The sequence below is a fragment of the Protopterus annectens genome, chromosome 5.part0 (genome assembly GCF_019279795.1).
Source record: "Protopterus annectens isolate FY-2018-M chromosome 5.part0, PAN1.0, whole genome shotgun sequence".
NCBI classification, from domain to species: Eukaryota; Metazoa; Chordata; order Ceratodontiformes; family Protopteridae; genus Protopterus; species Protopterus annectens.
The window spans coordinates 684,694,669-684,715,976 of record NC_056735.1 but is presented as its reverse complement, the minus strand read 5'-3'; the positions used below and the strand labels follow the sequence as shown (position 1 = coordinate 684,715,976).

The 21,308-nt window shown below is 42.1% G+C and overlaps 1 protein-coding gene across 2 annotated transcripts in view; it reads left to right on the top strand.

Annotated features, from left to right (window-relative positions):
* Positions 1-20,404, top strand: part of RAB9A (RAB9A, member RAS oncogene family) — a 707,793-nt gene extending 687,389 nt beyond the window's left edge. For both annotated transcript variants that reach the window (XM_044072532.1, XM_044072531.1), the window contains one exon: positions 18,790-20,404. In XM_044072532.1, coding sequence (XP_043928467.1) covers positions 18,827-19,432 — 606 coding nt within the window. In that variant the 5' untranslated portion in view covers positions 18,790-18,826 and the 3' untranslated portion in view covers positions 19,433-20,404. The remainder of the gene's footprint in view (positions 1-18,789) is intronic.
* The last annotated feature ends 904 nt before the right edge of the window (positions 20,405-21,308 follow it).

Here is a 21,308-nt window from a genome sequence, read left to right as displayed (position 1 = left end):
GTGGAACATATTGCTCTCTAATAGAGCGATTAATCAAGATTGAAATGGGGTAGGCAATAGAAGGAGCTGCAATTTTTAAAAATACATTAGGGAGTTTATCTGCAGCAGTGCAGCATGGTTTAAGTTTGGATAAGAGAGTCTTTATATAATTAGTTTGTATGGGTGTGAAGGAGAAGGGGTTGTGAATGTCTGTGGTAGGAGTGGGGACAGTAAGTGGCTAGATAGGTTGGTTGTCTAATAGTGAGATGACTGTGTTGATGAAGTGGGAGTTGAATTGAGTTGAAATAGCATCTAGATCGTTTGAAGCAACAGAAGTAGGGGTTGAGGAACTGGTTGATGGATAGCCAGAATTTTGGGGGGTTATTTTGATTTTTCTGTTGGCAGGATAGGAAGTATGTTTGTCTTTTCTTGTATGTTTCTTAGCTGTTAATAGGTAAAGAGGTCAGATTTTGTCTTTGGATGTATGGTAAGCTGACCAATCTTTATCTCTGTGCTTCATTAGTAGTTTGATGTCTTTGGTTAGCCATGGGAGGGGCTTAGTTTTAATGCAAACTTTTCTAGTGGGGGCTAGATTAAGAATAGTAAGGAAGGTTTCATTGAAATACTGAACAGCAGCATCTAACTGCAGGTGTCCAAGTGGGGCCCAGTTTGGAGGAGGAGGTTAAAAGTAGTGGGGGAGAAGTTTTTCATGGTAGTGATGTATTTATAGGAGATGTTATGTTTGTTTCCTGTAAAGAGAGGTTGGGTAGTAGCCACTGAGGGAGTCCGGTAGGCAACCAGCTAGGAAACTTGGGTTAGGTTTATTAGCTAAGATCCAGTCTAAGTTTGACTGCTTTTTGGAGTGCAGTTTATTGTTTGGGTGAAGGTGAAGAGATTTGTTAGTTGGACGGGATGTTAGCTGTGCAGGTATGCCACTCTAGGGTAAAGTCACCAAAGACAATAGTTTCATGGGTGAATACGGTGGTTGCTCAGGAAAGTAGATTTTCTATGGTGGAAAGGTTATTGCCTGCAGGAAGGATAGGTGGCTATGATTATTATAACTTTGCTAGTGTTGATTTCAAGGTGGGTAGTTAATATTTCAGAGTTGGGCAGATCAGGGGGGGTACAGCTTAGCTGTAAAACTTTGAGGGTGTCTTTATACACAACACCAACACCACCTCCCCATTTGAGTCTGTCAAGTCTTATGATGTTATAGCCTGTTGTGAGAATTTCACTGTCCTTAATGTGGGGCTTAACCAGGTTTCAGTTATTACAGCTATAGGTGGATAGGGTAGTGTGGAATTCACTAGTGTTGTTTATGATACCATGGAGGTTGAAATTTAACAGAAGATCTGAGTTAGAGGCTTTATGAAAGGGGGTAGGGGTGTGAGTGACAGATTGAGTACAGGTGGTAGTCATGGGACATGAGGAAGATGGTAGGTGTTGTGAATTGATGTCTTTGGGACCTGGTTTAGGATGGATGTCAGCTTGGAGTTTAATTTGTGCAATAGAATGAAGAAAAAGAAGTCTAAGTTTGTTTGTTTGTGGTATTTGGAAACTGGAGAAATAGGATGGAGAGTGTGAAAGTGTTTGAGAGGTGCGAGGTTGTGTGAGTGAAGAGTTGTGAGTTAATGCACTATAGCTGTGGGATTGTGAGTGGAGTGTGAAATATTGAAGTGTTGGTGATTGAAACATTGTATGAGTGGAAGGAGGTGGAGCTGTAGGTGAGGTAAAGAAAGTGTAGAAGCAGAGTATTAGTGTGTGTTATTTCACTCCTACCAGCTATGCAGGGTAGCCATGCAAGCCTGAGAAATGGCATTATAGAACAGAATCCGTTTATGAAGGTGATCCGTTTCCATTGATGTATTTCCATTCATACCACAGCGTGATTGCAGACCCACATGAATGGATGCTTCACAGGGGCACGTTTCTAGATCTTGCAAATTAGTGAGGTGTACCAGTGAAAGATCTGTTTGCTTTTCATATGAACAGGCAGTTGAGACGGTTGTCAAGGATAGCAGCTTAAGGATCCTGGATGACAGATGCCTTCTCCCTGGATTAAACAGGTCTGATGTTCTTCGTGTTTCACTGTTGCAGTCATTACATTTAGGTAATCTGCTGGCAGGTTGCCCTCAGTCGGCCTGATTAACAAAGTCTTAGGTCCTGCGTCGGTTGCTGTCCCTTCTTCCATGACGTCAGGTCGTCAGGGTATAAAACATGCAGCTGACGCCATTTTCATCAGTCTTTCTTGACGCGCGGTGCCCGAAGAGGAAACAGTTTGCAAGTGCCGGTCGGCCGACTCCTGAAATTTTCATTTTCAAGTTTCAGAACCGAAGTCTTCAGCCTAAAGCTAAGTACCCCGTTGATTTCTGACTGTGTGGAAAATAGTTACAGGATTTATTGCATTCAGCTGAACAAGTTGAAAAGCATACTTTGCAGTGTGCTTTTGATTCCTTGGAGGCCTCTTGCAGGGCCGCTGTAACTGGATCTGTGATAAGAAGGCATGATTGGCTCAAGGAGCAAAATCTGCCTGATCATGTTAAAGCAAAGTTGTTGGATGCTCCTTTACAACAGGACAGTTTGGTAATAAGGCAGAAGAAGTTTTGAAAAAGATTGAAGATGAAGCCAAATCTATGCAAACTGTAAAAGATTTCCTACAAGTACAGCCACCCAGGTTCAGTAGGCACTGGCCTACTGAGAATTGGTCCTTTCCAGTACCCACCAGAGCCGCTAAGGTCAAACCCAGACACTCCAAAGGCTCCAGGTTTCAGTCACAAGGAACTTACAAATCAAAACAATGGGGTGCATCCACCCCCAAATCAGGAAGTAGAAAGGCACCTCCCTACGGTAAACAGTCTCAATGACTTTCCTCTGCCATCTCCGAGCACTTATCTTTTGGCAGCCCCTTTGGGGGGGAAATTAGCACTTCATGCACAAAATTAGCATCTAATTACCCAGGACAAGTGAGTTTTAAATATAGTATCCCAGGGATACAGATTTCATTTCCACACATTGCCAATTCCAAACGGATGGCCAGATCTGCCTCCAAATCAGTGGGCAGAGGCCCAGAAATAAGTTATGTCCCTCATGAATATGGGGGCTATTCAACCAGCACCAGAAAAGGAAAAGGGACAAGGTTTTTAGTGAAGAGTTTTCCTGGTACCCAGAAAAGATAAATCATGGCGTCCAATTCTGGACTTATCCATTCTAAATACATTCCTGGACATTCCAAAATTCAAGATGCTGACTCTACAACAGTTGCTGCCTATGCTAGGCAAGGATGCCTGGTTGGTAACTCTAGACTGAAGAGGCTTACCTGCATATTCCAATCTGGGAATCTTGCAGAAGATACCTCCGCTTCAAAGCAGGCTATTTGCATTACCAGTTCTCTGCACTGCCCTTTGGCTTATCTACTGCCCAGGGTTTTCACAAAGTGTCTGGCACTAGTAATTGCATTTTGCAGACAAAAAAAACATTCAAATTTATCTTTATCTGGACGATTGTCTAATTCTGGCAGAAAACAAGGACACTCTTCTACAGCATCTGGCACTTGTAAAAAGGATTCTAACTTGCTTACGGTACACCATAAACGAAAATAAATCACAACTGGCACCCCCTCAAATAATAACATTCCTGGGTGTAAGCTTGAATACAACTGCCCAGATGACTTACCTCACACCAGAAAAACAAATCCAGTTGATGACTTACTTCAAACAAGTGGCCACAAAAACCCAGTTATCTGCAAGACAAATTCTGCAGGCCTTGAAATTCATGGCTTCCTGCATTCTACTAATTCCGTATGCAAGACTGCATATGAGGAAACTTCAATGGTACCTAAAAAGCTTATGGAGTCAACATTGTCACAGCCTGGAAACAATGATTCCTATTATTCTTTGCCTGCAGCAAGAGTTCCTATGGTGGGCAGAGGCCTATCACCAAAACAAGTGACTGTCATTCATTCCACCCCCTGCCACCCAAACCTTGACTGCAGACGCATCACATTTATGTTTGGGGGGGGGGGGGTGCATCTGGCAGGGAGATGCATTCAGGGCGAATGGAGCCCAAATCAAATTCACCTGTATATCAACCAGAAAGAGATGCTAGCTGTACAGAATGCTCTGACAGCCTTCAAGGACTTTCTTCATCCAGGACAACTACTGATAGACGGACAACACCACAGTCATGTGGTACATAAACAAGCAGGGGGGGGTACCCATTCCTACCCCCTTTGCAGACTACCCTAGCTTTGTGAAACACAGCCTTTATCTTACCAAATACATCTACAAGCTCAATTCCTGCCAGGAAAGCAAAATACTGTGGCAGACGAACCAAGCAGAAATCTTATGGACCCACACAAATGGAAACTGGATCCACAAATCTTCAGCATGTTGACACGCAAATGGGGGAGCCCAAACATAGATCTTTTTGCCTCACCCCAAAACTATCAGTTGGACAAATTCTGCACAAGAATCCATCACAAAAAAGCTTGGAAAGTGGATGCTGTATCCTTCAGCTGGAAAAACTATCAGTCTATGCCTTTCCTCCTCTGCCTTTGCTCCAGGAAAAAACAAAAATGATTCTGATTGTTCCAGACTGGCCTCGCCAACACTGGTACCCACTTCTACACAATATGTCACACCTTCCTCCATGGTACCTGCCTCAGACACCTTATCTACTGTCTCAGCAGAACTATCAAATTCTGCACACTCTGCTCCAAACTCTGAATCTTGCAGCATGGCTAATCAACTAATTTCACCAGTTGCATCTTTCAGCAAAACTGTGATGGGATGTCATTTTGGAGAGAAGGCCTAGTACTATCTTACGCTGATAAATGGAAAAGATTCTGTGCCTGGAACCAGGCACAAGGAATAAGAACAGCAATGCCCAATATTCCTCAGATTCTGCAATATTTAACTGGGTTGCTTCACAAGGGCCTATCTTTCTCTTCCATAAAAATCCATGCCTCTGCCATTTCAGCTCATTACAACACAGAGCTTCCCCTCTTTTCTCATCCCCTGCTAAAGCAGTATCTTAGAGGGGCCAAAAATTTAAGACTTCCCAGGAGGGCACCAACTCCTGCATGGGACCTCAATTTTGGGTTGGAAAAACGCACCCTACCTCCTTTTGAGCCAGCTGCTACTGCAGACATAATTTTTTTCTCTTGGAAGACAGCTTTTCTTTTAGCAGTCACTTCAGCTAGAAGGATTTCAGAACTACAGGCTCTCATGGCAGTGGAGCCCTTCATTTTCTACCCTGACAGGGTGGTGCTCAGGACCAATCCATGCTTTATGCCTAAAGTGATATCTAGTATTGCTCTTAATCAGACCATTCATCTGCCAACTTTTTTCCCAAATCCACAGAACAAGGGGGAGCGGATTCTGCATTCATTGGATGTACACAAGACAACTAATATTCTACTTAAACAGGACAAAATCTATAAGAAAATCTGAGCAACTACTGGTGGCATTTGCTGCAGGGGCAGAGGGAAAGGCGATTTCAAAGCAGACTATTTCAAAATGGATAAGCCATTGTATTTGTGTCTGCTACATGCATCATGGTAAACCTGTCCCCAAGGGGATCATTTCCCATTCCACCAGGGCTGCATCTACTTCTGCAGCCTTTCTCAGAGGGCTTCCTACCAGAGACATTCTAGAAGCTGCTACCTGGAGCTCAGTTCATACGTTCACCAAACATTACCATTTACCTCTCTTCTCTAAATCCAGAGCAGGCTTTGCCACTGCTGTCCTGCAGGGCCTTATAGCTGCTCCTAATACTGTATAATTCCATCCTCCCAACCATAGCTTTGGGATTCTTCCCAAATGTAATGACTGCAACAGTGAAACACGAAGAACATAGTACATTTGTGTTCACTTACCATAAATGTAGATGTTAGAATGTATTCACTGTTGCAGTCCTGGTTACCCACCCGCCAGCCCCCTACTTTTCTCTTTTTATACCTCTTCTTTCTTTTACTATGCTCAAAAGCCTTTTTGTTGTATTTGCTTTTATTTGGAGGTATAGTTTTTGTGCTCTAAATTACATGCATATATATTTATATATACTTTGCTCCCCATTTGGGGTGCACCTGACATCTGGGGCAAGAAAAACTGATGAAATGGTGTTGGCTGCATGTTTTTATACTCCTGATGACCTGACGTCATGGAAGAAGGGACAGCAACTGACGCAGGACCCAAGACTTCGTTAATCAGGCCGACTGAGGGCAACCTGCCTGCAGATTGCCCAAATGTAATGACTGCAACAGTAAATACACTTTAACATCTACATTTATGGTAAGTGTACACAACTGTACTTTTTTGTGTGCCTCCCCTCCCATACCTCTGATAGATGCATTATTGACAAAAGTGTAGGAGAGGCAAAAAGTGATTCTCCTTCCTCCAATTTGACCAAGGCAGCACTGGTTCCCATTCCTGTAGCACATGACAAAAAAAAAATGAGGTACTGCAACAGCAGGTGGGCCTCCAAATTTAGAACAGGGGGTTCTAGCTACACTCCACTCCAGCTTAAACATACTTTGACTGAGCAGCATGTATGATCTCTCCCTAATCCTCAGCATGCAAAAATTCTGTGATGTGCTAAATAATATGAAAGGAAAGAGGCTAGGGAAGCTATTACAGGAAAATCATACTGAGCAGAATGGTAAAGATTCCATGTCTAATGCCATTCCAGGGACATAGACCACAGAAAAGGTTAAAGTTGGGAATGGTCTTTGAATACCTGTAAAAAAGTTCATGGGTTTGCTATTTCACCTTGTTTACCTATGGATCTCTGCTCTTTATTCCACGTTTTATGTTAAGCAATTTTTTGAGTGAGGGATTCATCTTAGGCTTTGTAGAAGACAAATGGCTGCGCCATGGGCCTTGAATTACATGTTCGAGAAACCAACATTTCTCCCTTTTGAATTATCAGCTGTCCATTTCTTTCATGCAGGGCACATTGTTGTCAGTCAATTCTGAGTTTCAGAACTGTAAGCATTAATGGGAAAACAATTCATGTTTTATCAGAACAGTGTTCCCGCCGACCAATCTCATTTTTTTGGCTAAAGTGGTTACTGAAATGACCATAAATAAAACCATTCATCTCCTAGTTTTTTTTCTAAGCCACAGAATGCAGGAGAGAAAACTACATTCCCTGTATGTGCACAGATAGTTGAGGTTTTGTTTGCATAGGACAAAAGAATTCAGGAAACTGACCAGTCATTTGTCTGCTTTGCAAAAGTGAAGGAATGAACCTGTGAACAAGCCAGCAGTTTCCAAGTAGCTGGAGGAACTGTATTGAATTTTGTTACCAGCACCTTGAGAAGCAGGTGCCAGGGGGTTGGGAGGGTGGCTTAATGGCTAAGGTGTTTGTCTTACAAACACAAAGTGCAGGGTTTGAGTCTCGCAAGGGATACTTGGCTAGGCTTAAAATGGCTCGCAAGGGCAGTTAGCTTAGTACTAAACTATGAACCAAGCCACATCAGATTCTACTCTACTAGAGCTATGGCTGCCACCACTGTATTGCACTGTGCTACTGGCACCATGGGAAGTAGGTGCCAGGCCATATTAGATCTCACTGTGCTAGAACTATAACTTCCAAACAGTTTTCCATAGAGCAGTTTCTACTCGAGCCATTTTAGAAGCACCTACTTGGTGCTTTGTCTACACTTTGTCAAAGCATTACAACCTATGGGTCAGTATCCAGGGCCAGAGCAGGATTTGCTACTGCTGTCCTGCAAGGACTAATCTCCAAATAATGTGTCCTCCCCTCTCTTCGCTGTCACTACTTTGCGAATCTTACAAAAGAGTGAAAACTGAAGCAGTGAATACTATTGCGACATTCCTCCTCTGGGCCAGTAATCAAGGAGCCTGTATCCTGACCACTGACACCAGTGAGGGATGTTCACTTGGAACAAAAAAAAAATGCACACAGTATTTCCAGATGCAACTCTGTGCACCTAGCACAATTTCCCTTAAGAGTACACAGGGAACACACCCAGTCCGGGGGCTGGGTTTCCCTCTTTATGTCTCTCCAGACCCCCAGTAAGACTCCCCACTGACACAGCTGTAGAGTTGAGTCCTCAGTCAAGTGTTCCAAGCCAAGTCCTCTACCAACCCTCTCTGTGAAACTAGTAGTCTGTGTCCCTGCTCCAAGTAGTTGGCACACACACTGAGATTTGATTTTCGCATACACACAAACACACACCTGGCAAAGGCTGTTACAGATTTTTCAGCTGTGCCCCCCCCCCCCCCGCTCCGACTGTAAGGTAGGTACTGCACCCAGAACACTCCAAAGCCAGATACTCTAAGGCTCTTACAAGAGTACCCAATTATACTGAGTAAAATTAATACTAATACAAATGGTAGTGTTTGACCAATGCAGCAAGGCTTTCAGGAGTGGCCACAGTGTTACCAAATAAATACAAGTACTCTCAAAGGTTAAAATATTCTCTAAAAGACCAGCCACAATGAAAAGATTAAATATGTTTAATAACTAGTAAAAGAACATAAAATACTAAATATCGATTAACAGTAAACACCAGAGTTTCAGTCAGAGGAAATATTACAAATAACACAGATGGAAAGATTCACATATATGCATAAAAAACAATACTTAACTGAGCTCACTATATTTTCTTGACTGATCTAAAGAATTACTATTCCTGGTTACTTACCTTAGTAAATTAAGATGAAGTGGGTGAGTGGTCTTCTTGGGGTTTCAAAACTCAACTGCACTGAGACTTCTCATCTAGTATTAAATCATCATTTCAGTGCTGGATTACAGAATGACATCACACACCTGGTCATCTGAATTCTTGATGTCCTTCAAGGATGCATCTGCAGTCATCACATATGGGTTGTCCTGCCTCAGGCAGCCCTTCGGTCGGCCGGATTCCGAAGTCTGGGTCCGGCGTCGGCTGATGTCGCCCTTTCCCCGACGTCACAGCGCCTGGGGTATAAAAGCGTCAGCCGACGCCATCTTCCTCAGTCTTTCTTGCCGCGTGGTGCCCGAAGCAGAAGCAGTGTGCAAGTGCCGGTCGGCCAGCTCCTGTAAATTCGCTATCCGAAGACTTCAAAAGCTAAGTACCCCGTTGGGGACTCTTTCTTGCCTCAGCCGATGTCAGAAAAAGTTAATAATTGTTTAACTTGTGGAAAACAAATACCTCATAAGGATTTCCACTCTTATTGTCTTCCCTGCTTAGGCCCAGACCACGACGTCTCTGCCTGTTCTGCCTGCGCTTCCTTCAACCGACGCACTCTTAGACGTCGGTCGGAGTTTGCAGAAGAGTTTTTTGGGGATAGTTTTGCTTACAAAATGCCGTCGGAAACCCCGACATCACATTTAATTAAGAAACGGAAAGACAAGGACCGACACACGCGGGCCGCGGTTTCGGCTGAAACTGCGGCTAGGCCTGCCGCGAGTGTCTCGGTCTCGGCTGATACAGAGTCCTTGGAACTTCCGAACCCTGAAATATTAAAACCGACAGCCTCGGCCCCGGAGGCTCCTACCGAGTCGGTTACAGAATTGCCTTCCGAAACTGGTGTATTGCAATCTTCCGACACCATACCTTTAGACAAAACTACACCAGCACGTGGTGCAGCCAGGCCTCCTGCATCCATGTCTATTAAGGCCTTCACCAGGGCTAAAGCTGCAAAACACTCTAAAGCCATGCCTCCCAGAGTTATTCCTCAGGGACCTTCTTCTAGTTCACAGATTCGAACTTTAGCAGAGGACCTTATATCCTTAATTAGGGGCTCTCAGCCTCATCCGGACAGGGGCTCCCAACCCCCTCCAGACAAAAGGCGCAGGATGGATCCTCCTGATCCCCTTTCCTCAGAGGAGGCCTCTGTTGGCTCGGATCACTCAGACTACCAGGAGGAGGCTTATTCGGCCTACGAGGATTCGGATGCAGAGGAATCTATTCCCTCGGCCTCCCCTCCTGAAGAGCTTTCCTTTGGGGAGACCCTTCACACTATGAGAGAGTATTTCAAATGGCAAGGCCAGGAATATTCTGATTCCAGGAAAAGACTAAGAACTTTTCTTCATTTACCTCAGCATAGACCTTTGGCTATTCCTCCTGTTTTAAATGTGATTGATGATGTATACTCTGACTCTAGTATAACCCCTGACCCTCTGCCTCCGGCCCCTGTTAAGCCCGATAGGTATTACAGAGTCCCGGACACACACAGTTTTCTTTATAAGGCCCACTCTGCTGACCCTGAAACTATTTCACAGGGCCCTAAAGGGGTTGCAGCTGTTACTACTAAGAACCCACTCCCCTCTGCAAAGGAGTCCAGGGCATTAGAGAGATGGGGTAAAAAAGTGTATACTTCTGCCACTCTTGCTACGAGGGCATTAAATTGTCAATTTCACATGATACAGTATCAGGAGTATTTGTTAGAAGAAATGCATAAGAAATTGTCTTCTTCTGAACCCCTTGACTGTAAATCCCTTCAGGATCTGATACATAGCTCCCAGCAGGTTAGCAACCACTTCTTGCAGTGTGGTTATGATGCATTGGAAGCTTCATGTAGGTCAGCAATGACAGGTGTTGTCATAGGCAGGCATGCTTGGCTGAAGGAACAATCTCTGCCAGAACATGTTAAAGCTAAGCTTTTGGATGCTCCAGTGGAAAAGCAAAAGTTATTTGGTTCCACTGCTCAAGACGTCCTAAAGAAATTTGAGGAAAAGGCAAAATCTGTACAAACAGTTAAGGATTTTCTTCAAGTCCAACCGCCTAGATTCAGCAGAAACTGGCCTTCCAAGAATTGGTCCTTTCCGGACACAGAAAGATTTCAAAGGGGCAGGAACAGGCGTGCCAGAGGTAGAGGGCAAGCTAGGGGCTCCTACAGAGTCCGTCAGTGGCAACCTCCAATCCAGACAGGCAGTTCAGGACCTGCAACTGCTGCACAAGGACAAACTCAATGACTTTGCTTTGACTCCGCCATCCAGGGCTCAATTAGAAGCACCTTTGGGCAGAAAGCTTTCTTTATTCTCCAGAAATTGGCACATCATTACAAGAGACAAATGGACACTCCAAATAATAGACAACGGATACAGGTTCCATTTCCACACATTGCCAAAAAGAAAAGGCATGCCAGGTCTGCCACCATATCAAAGGGCAGAGGCTTTGAAACAAATCTCAAACTTACTACAAATGAAAGCCATAGAAAAAGTTCCTATTTCAGAACAAGGCCAAGGATTTTACTCCAGGCTATTCCTTGTTCCAAGAAAAGAGCATCAATGGAGACCAGTTCTCGACTTGTCCGCACTGAATACTTATCTCATTGTGCCAAAATTCAAAATGCTGACTCTACAGCAACTCCTTCCCATGCTGGGCAAGGGGTCTTGGCTGGTTACTCTGGACCTCAAGGAGGCATACCTGCATGTCCCTATCAGACAAAGTTGCAGAAGATACCTCAGATTTCTTGCAGGGTCAGAGCATTATCAATTCTCAGCATTGCCCTTTGGCTTATCTACTGCGCCCAGAGTATTCACAAAATGCCTGGCATCAGTAATGGCACACTGCAGACTCAGGGGATTCAAATCTACCCATATCTGGACGACTGCCTTATACAAGCAGACAACCAACAAACTTTGATAAAGGACTTCAATTATGCCATCAATCTTCTACAGGCCTTGGGATATACAGTCAACATGCACAAATCAAAACTTGTTCCATCCCAAAGAATAACCTTTCTGGGTGCGGATCTAGATACAACCACCCAAATGGCTTATCTCACAGAAGAAAAACAAAGTCAACTACCGGATTACTTTAAGAATCTGACAAGACAAACCCAGCTGACTGCAAGGAAAGTCCTGCAGGCCCTGGGTTACATGGCATCCTGTATTCTTTTGATTCCACAAGCAAGGCTACATATGAGAAAGCTACAGTGGTATCTAAGGAGTTTATGGACTCAGCACAGTCACAGTTTGGAAACATTAATCCCACTCATTCCATGCCTTCACAAGGAATTTCTGTGGTGGGCTCAGGCCAGCCAGTCCAACAGAGGGTTGCCCTTCACAAAGCCAAAAACCTCCCAAACTATTACAACAGACGCTTCAGACCTAGGTTGGGGAGCACACATGGAGGGCAGAGGTATCCAAGGACAATGGTCACGAAAGGAGCTACGCATGCACATAAATCAAAAATAAATGCTAGCAGTGATACATGCAATTGAGGCCTTCAGACTCTTTCTGCATCAAGGCCATCTACTAATAAGGACAGACAACACCACAGTTATGTGGTACATAAACAAGCAAGGAGGTACCCATTCTTACCCTCTTTGCCAACTGGCAATGAATCTATGGGATCTTTCCTTGAAACTCAATATACAGCTACAAGCTCAGTTTGTGCCAGGGAAGGACAATACACTGGCGGACAGCTTAAGCAGAAATATCATGGATGCACACGAATGGATGCTGCACCCAGACATTTTTCAACAGATAACACAATCTTGGGGGAGCCTGGACATAGATCTATTTGCATCCCCCCACAATCAACTGAAGAAATTCTGCTCAAGGACATACCACCCACAAGCGTGGAAAGTGGACGCCCTCTCTTTCAGCTGGAGAAATCTGACAGTGTATGCATTTCCTCCTATTCCATTAATGACCAAGGTGTTACTGAAGATCAGGGCAGAGCAGCCAAAAGTGATTCTGATAGCTCCAGACTGGCCAAGACAGCACTGGTACCCACTGCTAAGGAGCATGTCGCGTACGAAACCATGGCCCCTACCTCTATGGCCACTTCTACTGACACAGCACAGATACAAAACTCTACATTCCAACCTGAAAACATTGCAACTAACAGCGTGGAGAATACCTTGACTCCTCCTCAGGATAAGCTATCCCAGAGAGTGAAGAATATTATTATGGAAGCTCGCCCTTCCACAAGGAAGGCATATTCAGCAAAATGGAAAAGATTTCTCATCTGGAACACCACAAAGGGCCTAGATGCGACAATGATGAACATGGCACATATCCTGGAATATTTGGCAGAAATGTTCCACAATGGGCTGTCTTACTCTTCTATTAAGATTCATGCTTCAGCAATTTCAGCAGAGTACAATACTGATCCACCTGTCTTTTCTCATCCTCTCCTAAGACAGTTTCTAAGAGGAATTAACATCAAACCTCCTAGGAAACCACCTCTACCTGCTTGGGACCTGAACTACGTGTTGGAAAAACTAACACTGCCTCCATTTGAACCAGCAGCATCTGCAGATCTACAGTACCTTTCATGGAAGACTGCTTTCCTTCTGGCAATAACCTCAGCAAGAAGGGTTTCGGAATTGCAGGCCGTGATGGCAGTTCAGCCATTTATTATTTTTCACCAGGACAGAGTTTCATTAAGAACTAATCCTACTTTTATGCCAAAGGTGGTATCCAGGGTTTCATTGAATCAAGCCATTCACTTGCCTACCTTCTTCCCAAATCCACAAAACAAAGGGAGAAACTGCTGCACACCCTGGACATTCACAGACAGTTGCGCTACTACTTGGACAGAACTAAAGGTTTCAGGAAAACTGACCAGCTGCTGGTAGCATATGCTGCTGGTACTCAAGGAAAAGCAATTTCCAAACAGACAATTTCAAAATGGATAGGAAATTGCATCCGCTTTTGTTACTCATTTCATGGAAAGACTGTACCAGCTAACATTAGACCTCATTCTACGAGAGCCACAGCCACCTCCACAGCCTTCTTAAGAGGAGTGGCTACAAAGACATTTTAGAAGCTGCCACATGGAGCTCCGTGCATACATTTGCCAAGCATTACAATTTACCTTTATATTCCAGATCCAGAGCAGGCTTTGCTACGGCTGTCCTGCAGGGTATCTTAGCTACACCATCCTTTTCCTAGTACCTCCACCCCCAGATTGGCTATGGTATTCTACCCATATGTGATGACTGCAGATGCATCCTTGAAGGACATAGTACAGTTTTGTACCTACCATAAATGTAGATGTCCGATAGGTATGCATCTGCAGTCAGGTTTACCCTCCCTCCTTCCCCTCTGTGGTATTCCTAGGGTGCTTACCTCTCTATTAGCTAGCTGGGGGATCTATTATGGTGTATTTGTTTTTACATATATATATTTTTGCAAATGTTTGGATTTTTTATTGCATTTTCCAAATTTAGCCTTCCTAGAGGGCACCTGGCATCTGGGGCAAGAAAAACTGAGGAAGATGGCGTCGGCTGACGCTTTTATACCCCAGGCGCTGTGACGTCGGGGAAAAGGTGACATCAGCCGACGCCGGTCCCAGACTTTGGAATCCGGCCGACCGAAGGGCTGCCTGAGGCAGGACAACCCATATGGACTGCAGATGCATACCTATCGGACATCTACATTTATGGTAGGTACAAAACTGTACTTTCTCATAATACCCCCTTACTAGAAACTGGACTAGAATTTAGCATGCGTGTGTTACCAGGCGCACACAGCTTTGCAAAGATGTGTTATAGCATTTAGAAGCTATAAAACCATTTAAAAAACTTCCACTTTTCCAGGGTAGCAATTAGCTCATCCCTAAGGACAATACGGTAGGATTCCTATTCTAGCGTTCACAGACATGTTGGCTCTGGCTGCAATCAGAACTGTAAGATACAATCTTTGTGGTCTAAACCAGGTAATCTGATTTCAGACTATTTTTCAAAGTTAGCTGAACTGAGATTAATCTCTTCTCCAGTATCCTCTATTGCAATATATTCACTTCAGCAGTTACATACCATATGACATACAGGTATATAAAAATACTAAAACTCCCACCTTTCTCCAAGGTTATAAGCAACTCAGAAATTGTGTAAGAAAAAAAAAAAAAAAAAAAATTATTTTGGATAAATGCCAATATTTCACTAAATTTCAAAGCTCTCACCCAAATGACTCCCATTAATTCTGGATTACTGTCAACCCCCTGCTCCACACTGGTTCTCCTACCATCCCTAACCCTTACCCCTATCACTATCCCTCTGAAACTGCAGACTTACTCAACAAACACTTCATAGACAGCATCTCTAAACTCCTACCCTCTGGTAACTCTGCTCATCCCATCTCTTCTGACACCCTCACCTTCCCCTAAACATCTGTGCTCCTCTCTCTCAACCTTTTTCCTTGCCACCTGTTTCTGTTAAATACATCAAATCCCTGCTTCTTAAACTAAAACCATGCTCTCCCTCCACTGATACCCTCTCAATTTCTGAAAATTGGTGCTGACTCTGTTGCATATACTGTATCTTAGTCAACCTCTCCATTCCAAAAATCTGCTGTACCAGAAATATGGAAATCCTTCTGTACCATTCCTCTGCACAAAGGTGGCAACTCTGTTGAACCCTCTAACTATAGACTAATCACTATTCTCACTGCTCTCTAAGATACTTGAAAAAAGTATACATACTCAACTACTGTCCTATCTCATTCACGAAAATCTCCTCACCCCCTCGCAACATGGTTTCCACCCTAAACACAGTACCTCGACTGCCTTACTATCCTTTACTCAAAAGGTTGCAGAAGCTGGGGACAGCAACCTCCTAGTCTCCTGTCTATTCCTTGATCTCTCTAACGTCTTCAACATTGTCTTATCCCATCCTTCTTAACAAACTCTCAGACCTAAGCCTCTCTCCTTCTACTATTGGCTGGTTCCAATCCTACCTTACTGGCAGAAAACAAGTTGTTAGATGGCAGCAGGCTTTCTCACCCTTCCTTGCTGTTCAAGCAGGAGTACCCCAAGGCTCCATACTTGGACTGCTCCTTTTCAACATTTTTACCAACAACCTACATTTATCCTGCAGTCTCTCATCTGTAATACAATATGCAGATGACTCTACTGTTATCTATCCAGTACTATCTCTGAACTACACACACTAACATAAACTTCCTTTAATCTCTGTCGAAAAATGGCTCAGAAACAATCAACTAATCCTTAACCCTAAGAAAACTCAACTCCTCTTCCTACATCAGACACTCACCTTAAATCCAACTTTTCTCTTTCCTCCCTAGATGGCACCACTATCTCTCCTGCCTTGCACACCAAACTCCTTGGGGTAATAATTGATGACCAACTACAATTTGACTTGTACATACAACATGCCATCAAAAAAACACCAAAAACATTGACTACTTTATAGGAACAAAAAATTCCTCACTACTGTCACTAAACACAGTCTTGCGCAGGCATTTCTCTTACCCAGTCTTTTATACGCTTCCGCCATCCTTACCAATATTCAGACTACCTCAGTGCAGAAACTGGAACAAACATGCAACAAAATTGCCAGATTTATTCTAAACCAACCACTCTCTTCACATCACTGCCTCTCATTAAACAGACTTCAGTGGCTGGAGTTTCTGGACATTCTCCTACAATCACAACTCCCACACTACCTTATCCATCCTCAACAACCCCCCTGCCTGCCCTACTCTCTCCTCCCATGTTACTCCCTACCCCGGCCACTCCGGAGTGCTGATCAGCATCTTCTCTCAGTTTATAAACCCAAAAGGAATATTGGTAAACTACTTTACAAACCCTCTGTCTCACTAAATTGGAACAAACTCCCTCTCCATATTAGATCCAACCTTTCCTTTCCCTGTTTTAAAAAGGATCTTAAATCCCACCTATTAAACTTGAAATTATGCTGTTGCATTGACCACACATGGTCTTAGTCTCTCCCACTGTATAATCTGTTGTATCTCATAACTTTCTTTCTTTGTTAGTAATTTCTGCTTAAACTCATCTCCTAAACCCTCAGCTCTGCTACAGCCCCCTCCCATTCTCCACACTATTTACCCCCCCACTTCCTGTCTGTTTGTATATTGTCCTTCTTTTGAACAATGATTATCTTTTTATTTTTACTGTGTAGTAAATTTTAGTCCACTACTATCAGTGCAACCCTTAATGTTCATAATTTTTTTTTTCCGTTTTTCTCTTTGTAATTAATTTCATATTTGCAGTATTTTTAATATTTTTTGTCCTGTATGTTTATCTTTGCTTATGTTTGCTAGGGCTTTTTCCCCTTGGGTCTCCACTGAAAATGGGTTGCTTACTATCAATGCAATGCAAATAGTTAATCTTTTTCATTTTTACAATTATTTTGTATTGTGATCATTTAATATTTGTATATTGTCACTTTATTTTAACTTATGTTTGCTGGGGCTTTTCCCCTCTGGTCTCCGCTGAAAATGGGTTTGTTTGCAAACTCAATTGGACTAATCCGGTTAACAAATGTGAAATAAAAAAATAAAATATTTATTTTATGTCCAGCAGGACCCACTGTTACATTTTTAATGCAAGCAGTTTTCAAGCAGCTTTACAAATAAATTTTCAACACAAGCACTGGTACAAGTCAGTTTGATGTACAAATTGGCATACAGGTCTTTACAAAACTCCAGATAGCTATGCTGGCATATGTAACACGACCACTGCCCTACTTTTCCCGGCATAGCTGGCAATACCTCACATCATCACAACTATAGTAACATAATACAATTTTATTAGGAACCTAGCATAACTGTAGATGTTAGAGTAGTTTCACTGTTGCAGTCCTTGTTCACTTCCACCCTTCCCATTGCTTTCTGACTTCTTTCCCTCAAGGGGTTGGGGGTGGAAACCCTATTTATTCACCCTCTTCCTTTTCTCTTAAAACTAGGTAAGCACTCCTGTTTTGTGAGCCCTTCTCTCTGGAGCCTGTACTCTGATTCAGCTACCTGGTCTACTGTGTTCAGGGGTAAGGAGGATTCTGACCTGGCTTTGCTGGGGCAAGGAAGCACGGAAGATGACATTGGCCATTGTACCCTTTATACTGCCAGTTTTGTGACAACTGAAGCTGCAGGCTAAGCTGTTCAGTAAACTATCCCAAAAGTGAAGACTGCAACAGAATGTACTCTGTCTGTAATTGTGGCAAATTCCTAACACAATTTAACTTTTCATTCATAATTCAGAACTTCAGTTTTAACTGTGTAATACTAGGTAAGTTATAAGGTGAGGACCATATGGATGTCATCAATTTATTTTGCCGTACAGCAGAGCAGGCAAAGAGCTAAAAAATTCCCTGGCAGCATAATGTTACATGGCTTCTATTTCTGTATAAAACAGTATGTACACCCCAAGAATGTATATGTAGTTCAGACTTTTGTTTGAGACAGCTGTGCAGTACCAAGTGGTGTAAGGTAAGGACCCTATGAATGCCATCAGTGGAGTCTTCCTTATAGAAGAGTCGATGGCACACATTAGACATGTCATTAAAATTGCTGCCAAACTCATAATGTAACTCTATTTTGTCTTGTGCTTTCTAAATGCTTATTAACCTTGATATTTTTACTTTTATGACTGATGCAATTTGCAAACAGGAGCTTCTGGAAGACAAAATTATAGGATTGTTGCTTTTCAGAAATGAAAATTGATACAGCTTATTTTGGTGCATCAACTTTTAGTAAACTTTATCAACTTTACAGTGTCAGTGATCTGTAGTCTGTTTATGAATTTTATAATCCTCACAAATGTTGCATGAATTTGTTTTAGAATTCTCTCAAATTAAACATTTTACTGTGCCATGTGCAGAACCTTATGCATGTTGCAGCCCAGCAATCTGTGATATAAGAATCAGTACTTCACATTAGGTGCCAGGAACCACTGCATTGTGGAGAGATGTGTTTTTTGTAATGGTTTGGTGGAATTTGAATCCACTACTTGGCAGTTTTGCATTATGACATTGTATTGCAGTATGTGTCAAGTTGTTCACTATTTGTGTTGCATTGCTCTTTTTGCTTTATAATCATTTGTAAGGATGATCTAAGTTTATAATGTGTGTTTTTGTATTGCAGATTTCTTCGACTGGCAGTGGATTTTGTAGCAACAGTTATGGCTGGAAAATCATCCCTACTTAAAGTAATCTTGTTGGGAGATGGTGGTGTGGGGAAAAGTTCTCTCATGAACAGATATGTCACTAACAAATTTGATGCACAGCTGTTTCACACAATAGGAGTGGAATTTTTAAATAAAGACTTGGAAGTAGATGGCCAGTTTGTTACAATGCAGATCTGGGATACAGCAGGTCAAGAGAGGTTTAGGAGTTTACGAACTCCTTTTTATCGAGGTTCTGACTGTTGTCTTCTTACATTTAGTGTAGATGACCATCAGAGCTTCAAAAATCTTGGCAACTGGAAGAAAGAATTTATTTATTATGCAGATGTCAAGGAACCAGAGAGCTTTCCATTTGTAATATTAGGGAACAAAGTGGATGTCAGTGAGAGGCAGGTGTCTACAGAAGATGCCCAGATTTGGTGCAAGGAAAATGGCAATCACCCCTACTTTGAAACAAGTGCAAAAGATGCTATCAATGTTTTTATAGCCTTTGAAGAAGCTGTGCGGAGAGTTCTTGCAAATGAAGATAGATGTGATAACCTGATACATACAGACACTGTCCGTCTTCACAGAAAGCCAAAGTCTAGTTCTTCTTGCTGTTAACTGGACATTTTTCAGAATTGCATGCAGAAGTATGGAACACATGAACACGGGATCTTTGAAGGAGAAAAATTGCAAGGAAAGTTGATCAGTGTAAAGTTGTCTTAAAAATAAGGTGTTTTTCTCAGTTGTCCTGTTCAAGGCAGCACATGTTTTTGCAGCCCCATTTTCTTTTATTACAGCAATATGAATAAATTATTTTAAATGTTTGCAACTTGGGAAAATTCAAAGCACTACTATAAATCGAGGTTTGTTTGGAAATATTAAATGTATACAAAAATTAGTGGAAATCCTGTATTGTTAAATTAAAAACGCTCACAGAATATTTTATAATGAAACTTTAAATGCCTTAATCTGGATGCATCTCTGTTCTTTTCCTGCAGTTGTAAACATTTACATGGACAGCTGCATTAAGTTGTGGATGATTCATTTATGTTAAAATGTACAGTATATTAATATTAATCAAATAAAAATACTGTGTACTATTCCACATTTAATTAAATGTAAGCAGAAAAGAAATGCTTTATGCACCAAGATCTATTCTGAGCCTAAATTCTAGTTATTCATGTCTTTCTGTTATTTATAACTGAAATTCATCAAACTTACTTGAAATTCCTTCATGCAGATTATTTTCTTAGTGCCATTTTGTTGCCTTTAAATTACCATATTTTAACCTTGGAAAAATGTGCACCAGTATTAATAAGATTTGCAAAGTAAAAGTGCCATTTCACTGACATTGCACAGTTTACAGGAGTCTTTGGACAGTTAGTGTTTAGAATGTAGTGTGAACTACTTTATGAAATGACGGACTGTATTGACTTCCTCTGTAATTACTTTATCTTCTGTTGAGCATGCTTGCTCCCTAAATTGTCTCATAACTGCTGTTTATAGCCATTTGTTTGTTAGCTGTGTTTTTCCATAATTGGATCATATTGCAGTAAAAAAAAGTTTCTGTAGCTTTTGCTGATTAGCTAAGATGGTGTGGTGTATATTTTCAGGTGTCATCTACTCTTTCCAAAATGTTGACAGTAATCATGCCATCAGCTTCCCCTGTTGAAATACTACCAGGAAGCAAAGCTAGGCTTTAAAAGGCCCTGCTGTGCAGGGATACTGCTGTTTGTGGGAAGGTGTAAGCCACCAATTTATAGTGGAGTTGTAGATTGCCATTTGCTGGTCCATGATATTGTGCAGCTGTAAAGTTGTATTAACAAGCTGTATTGGTGCTAAAGCCTCTCACTTTTTTTCCATTTAAGAAAATTGTGTTCGGGCAGTTCTTGTGGGTTAGCAGTCATTCGGGAATAACACTTCATGGGTCAGTGTTGTGGCAGTCGTAATTTTTGCAGATATTCCGTCTGCATGTAAATTATTATTCTTTGTTAGACATTGCATCTGTGGGGTCCGATTAACTTGACTGAGAACTTCTGCCTACTGGGCTTACATGTTTGGCAAAAAAAAAAATCTACATAAAATATGCAGCTGCATAGATGGTGATTACATATAGATTGGTATAGTAGGCCCAGGATATTAAAGGCTGCCAACGATGTGCGAGTCCAGTGCAGATATGAAATATGCAGTGGCACTTGCTCAATTTAAAACACTTAAGGATTTTTTTTAAACATCTCTTGAATGGGTATTATCTGCTTAATTACTGGCAGACTACAGGAGGACTGAAGTTCTTCATGCTGAAGGGCCTTACATTTTATCTTATTCCTTATGTTTATAAAGTTCTCTACAGACATATTGTAAAGGATGAATCCTTCAGAGGAGGAAACCTGCATTTAAATGTGTTAAGAGAATGGACAAATCTATACATTAAACCCATATGGGAGAATGATTGTTTTCCATCAGGGTGTTACCGTACAAGGTAATGTCTACTGAA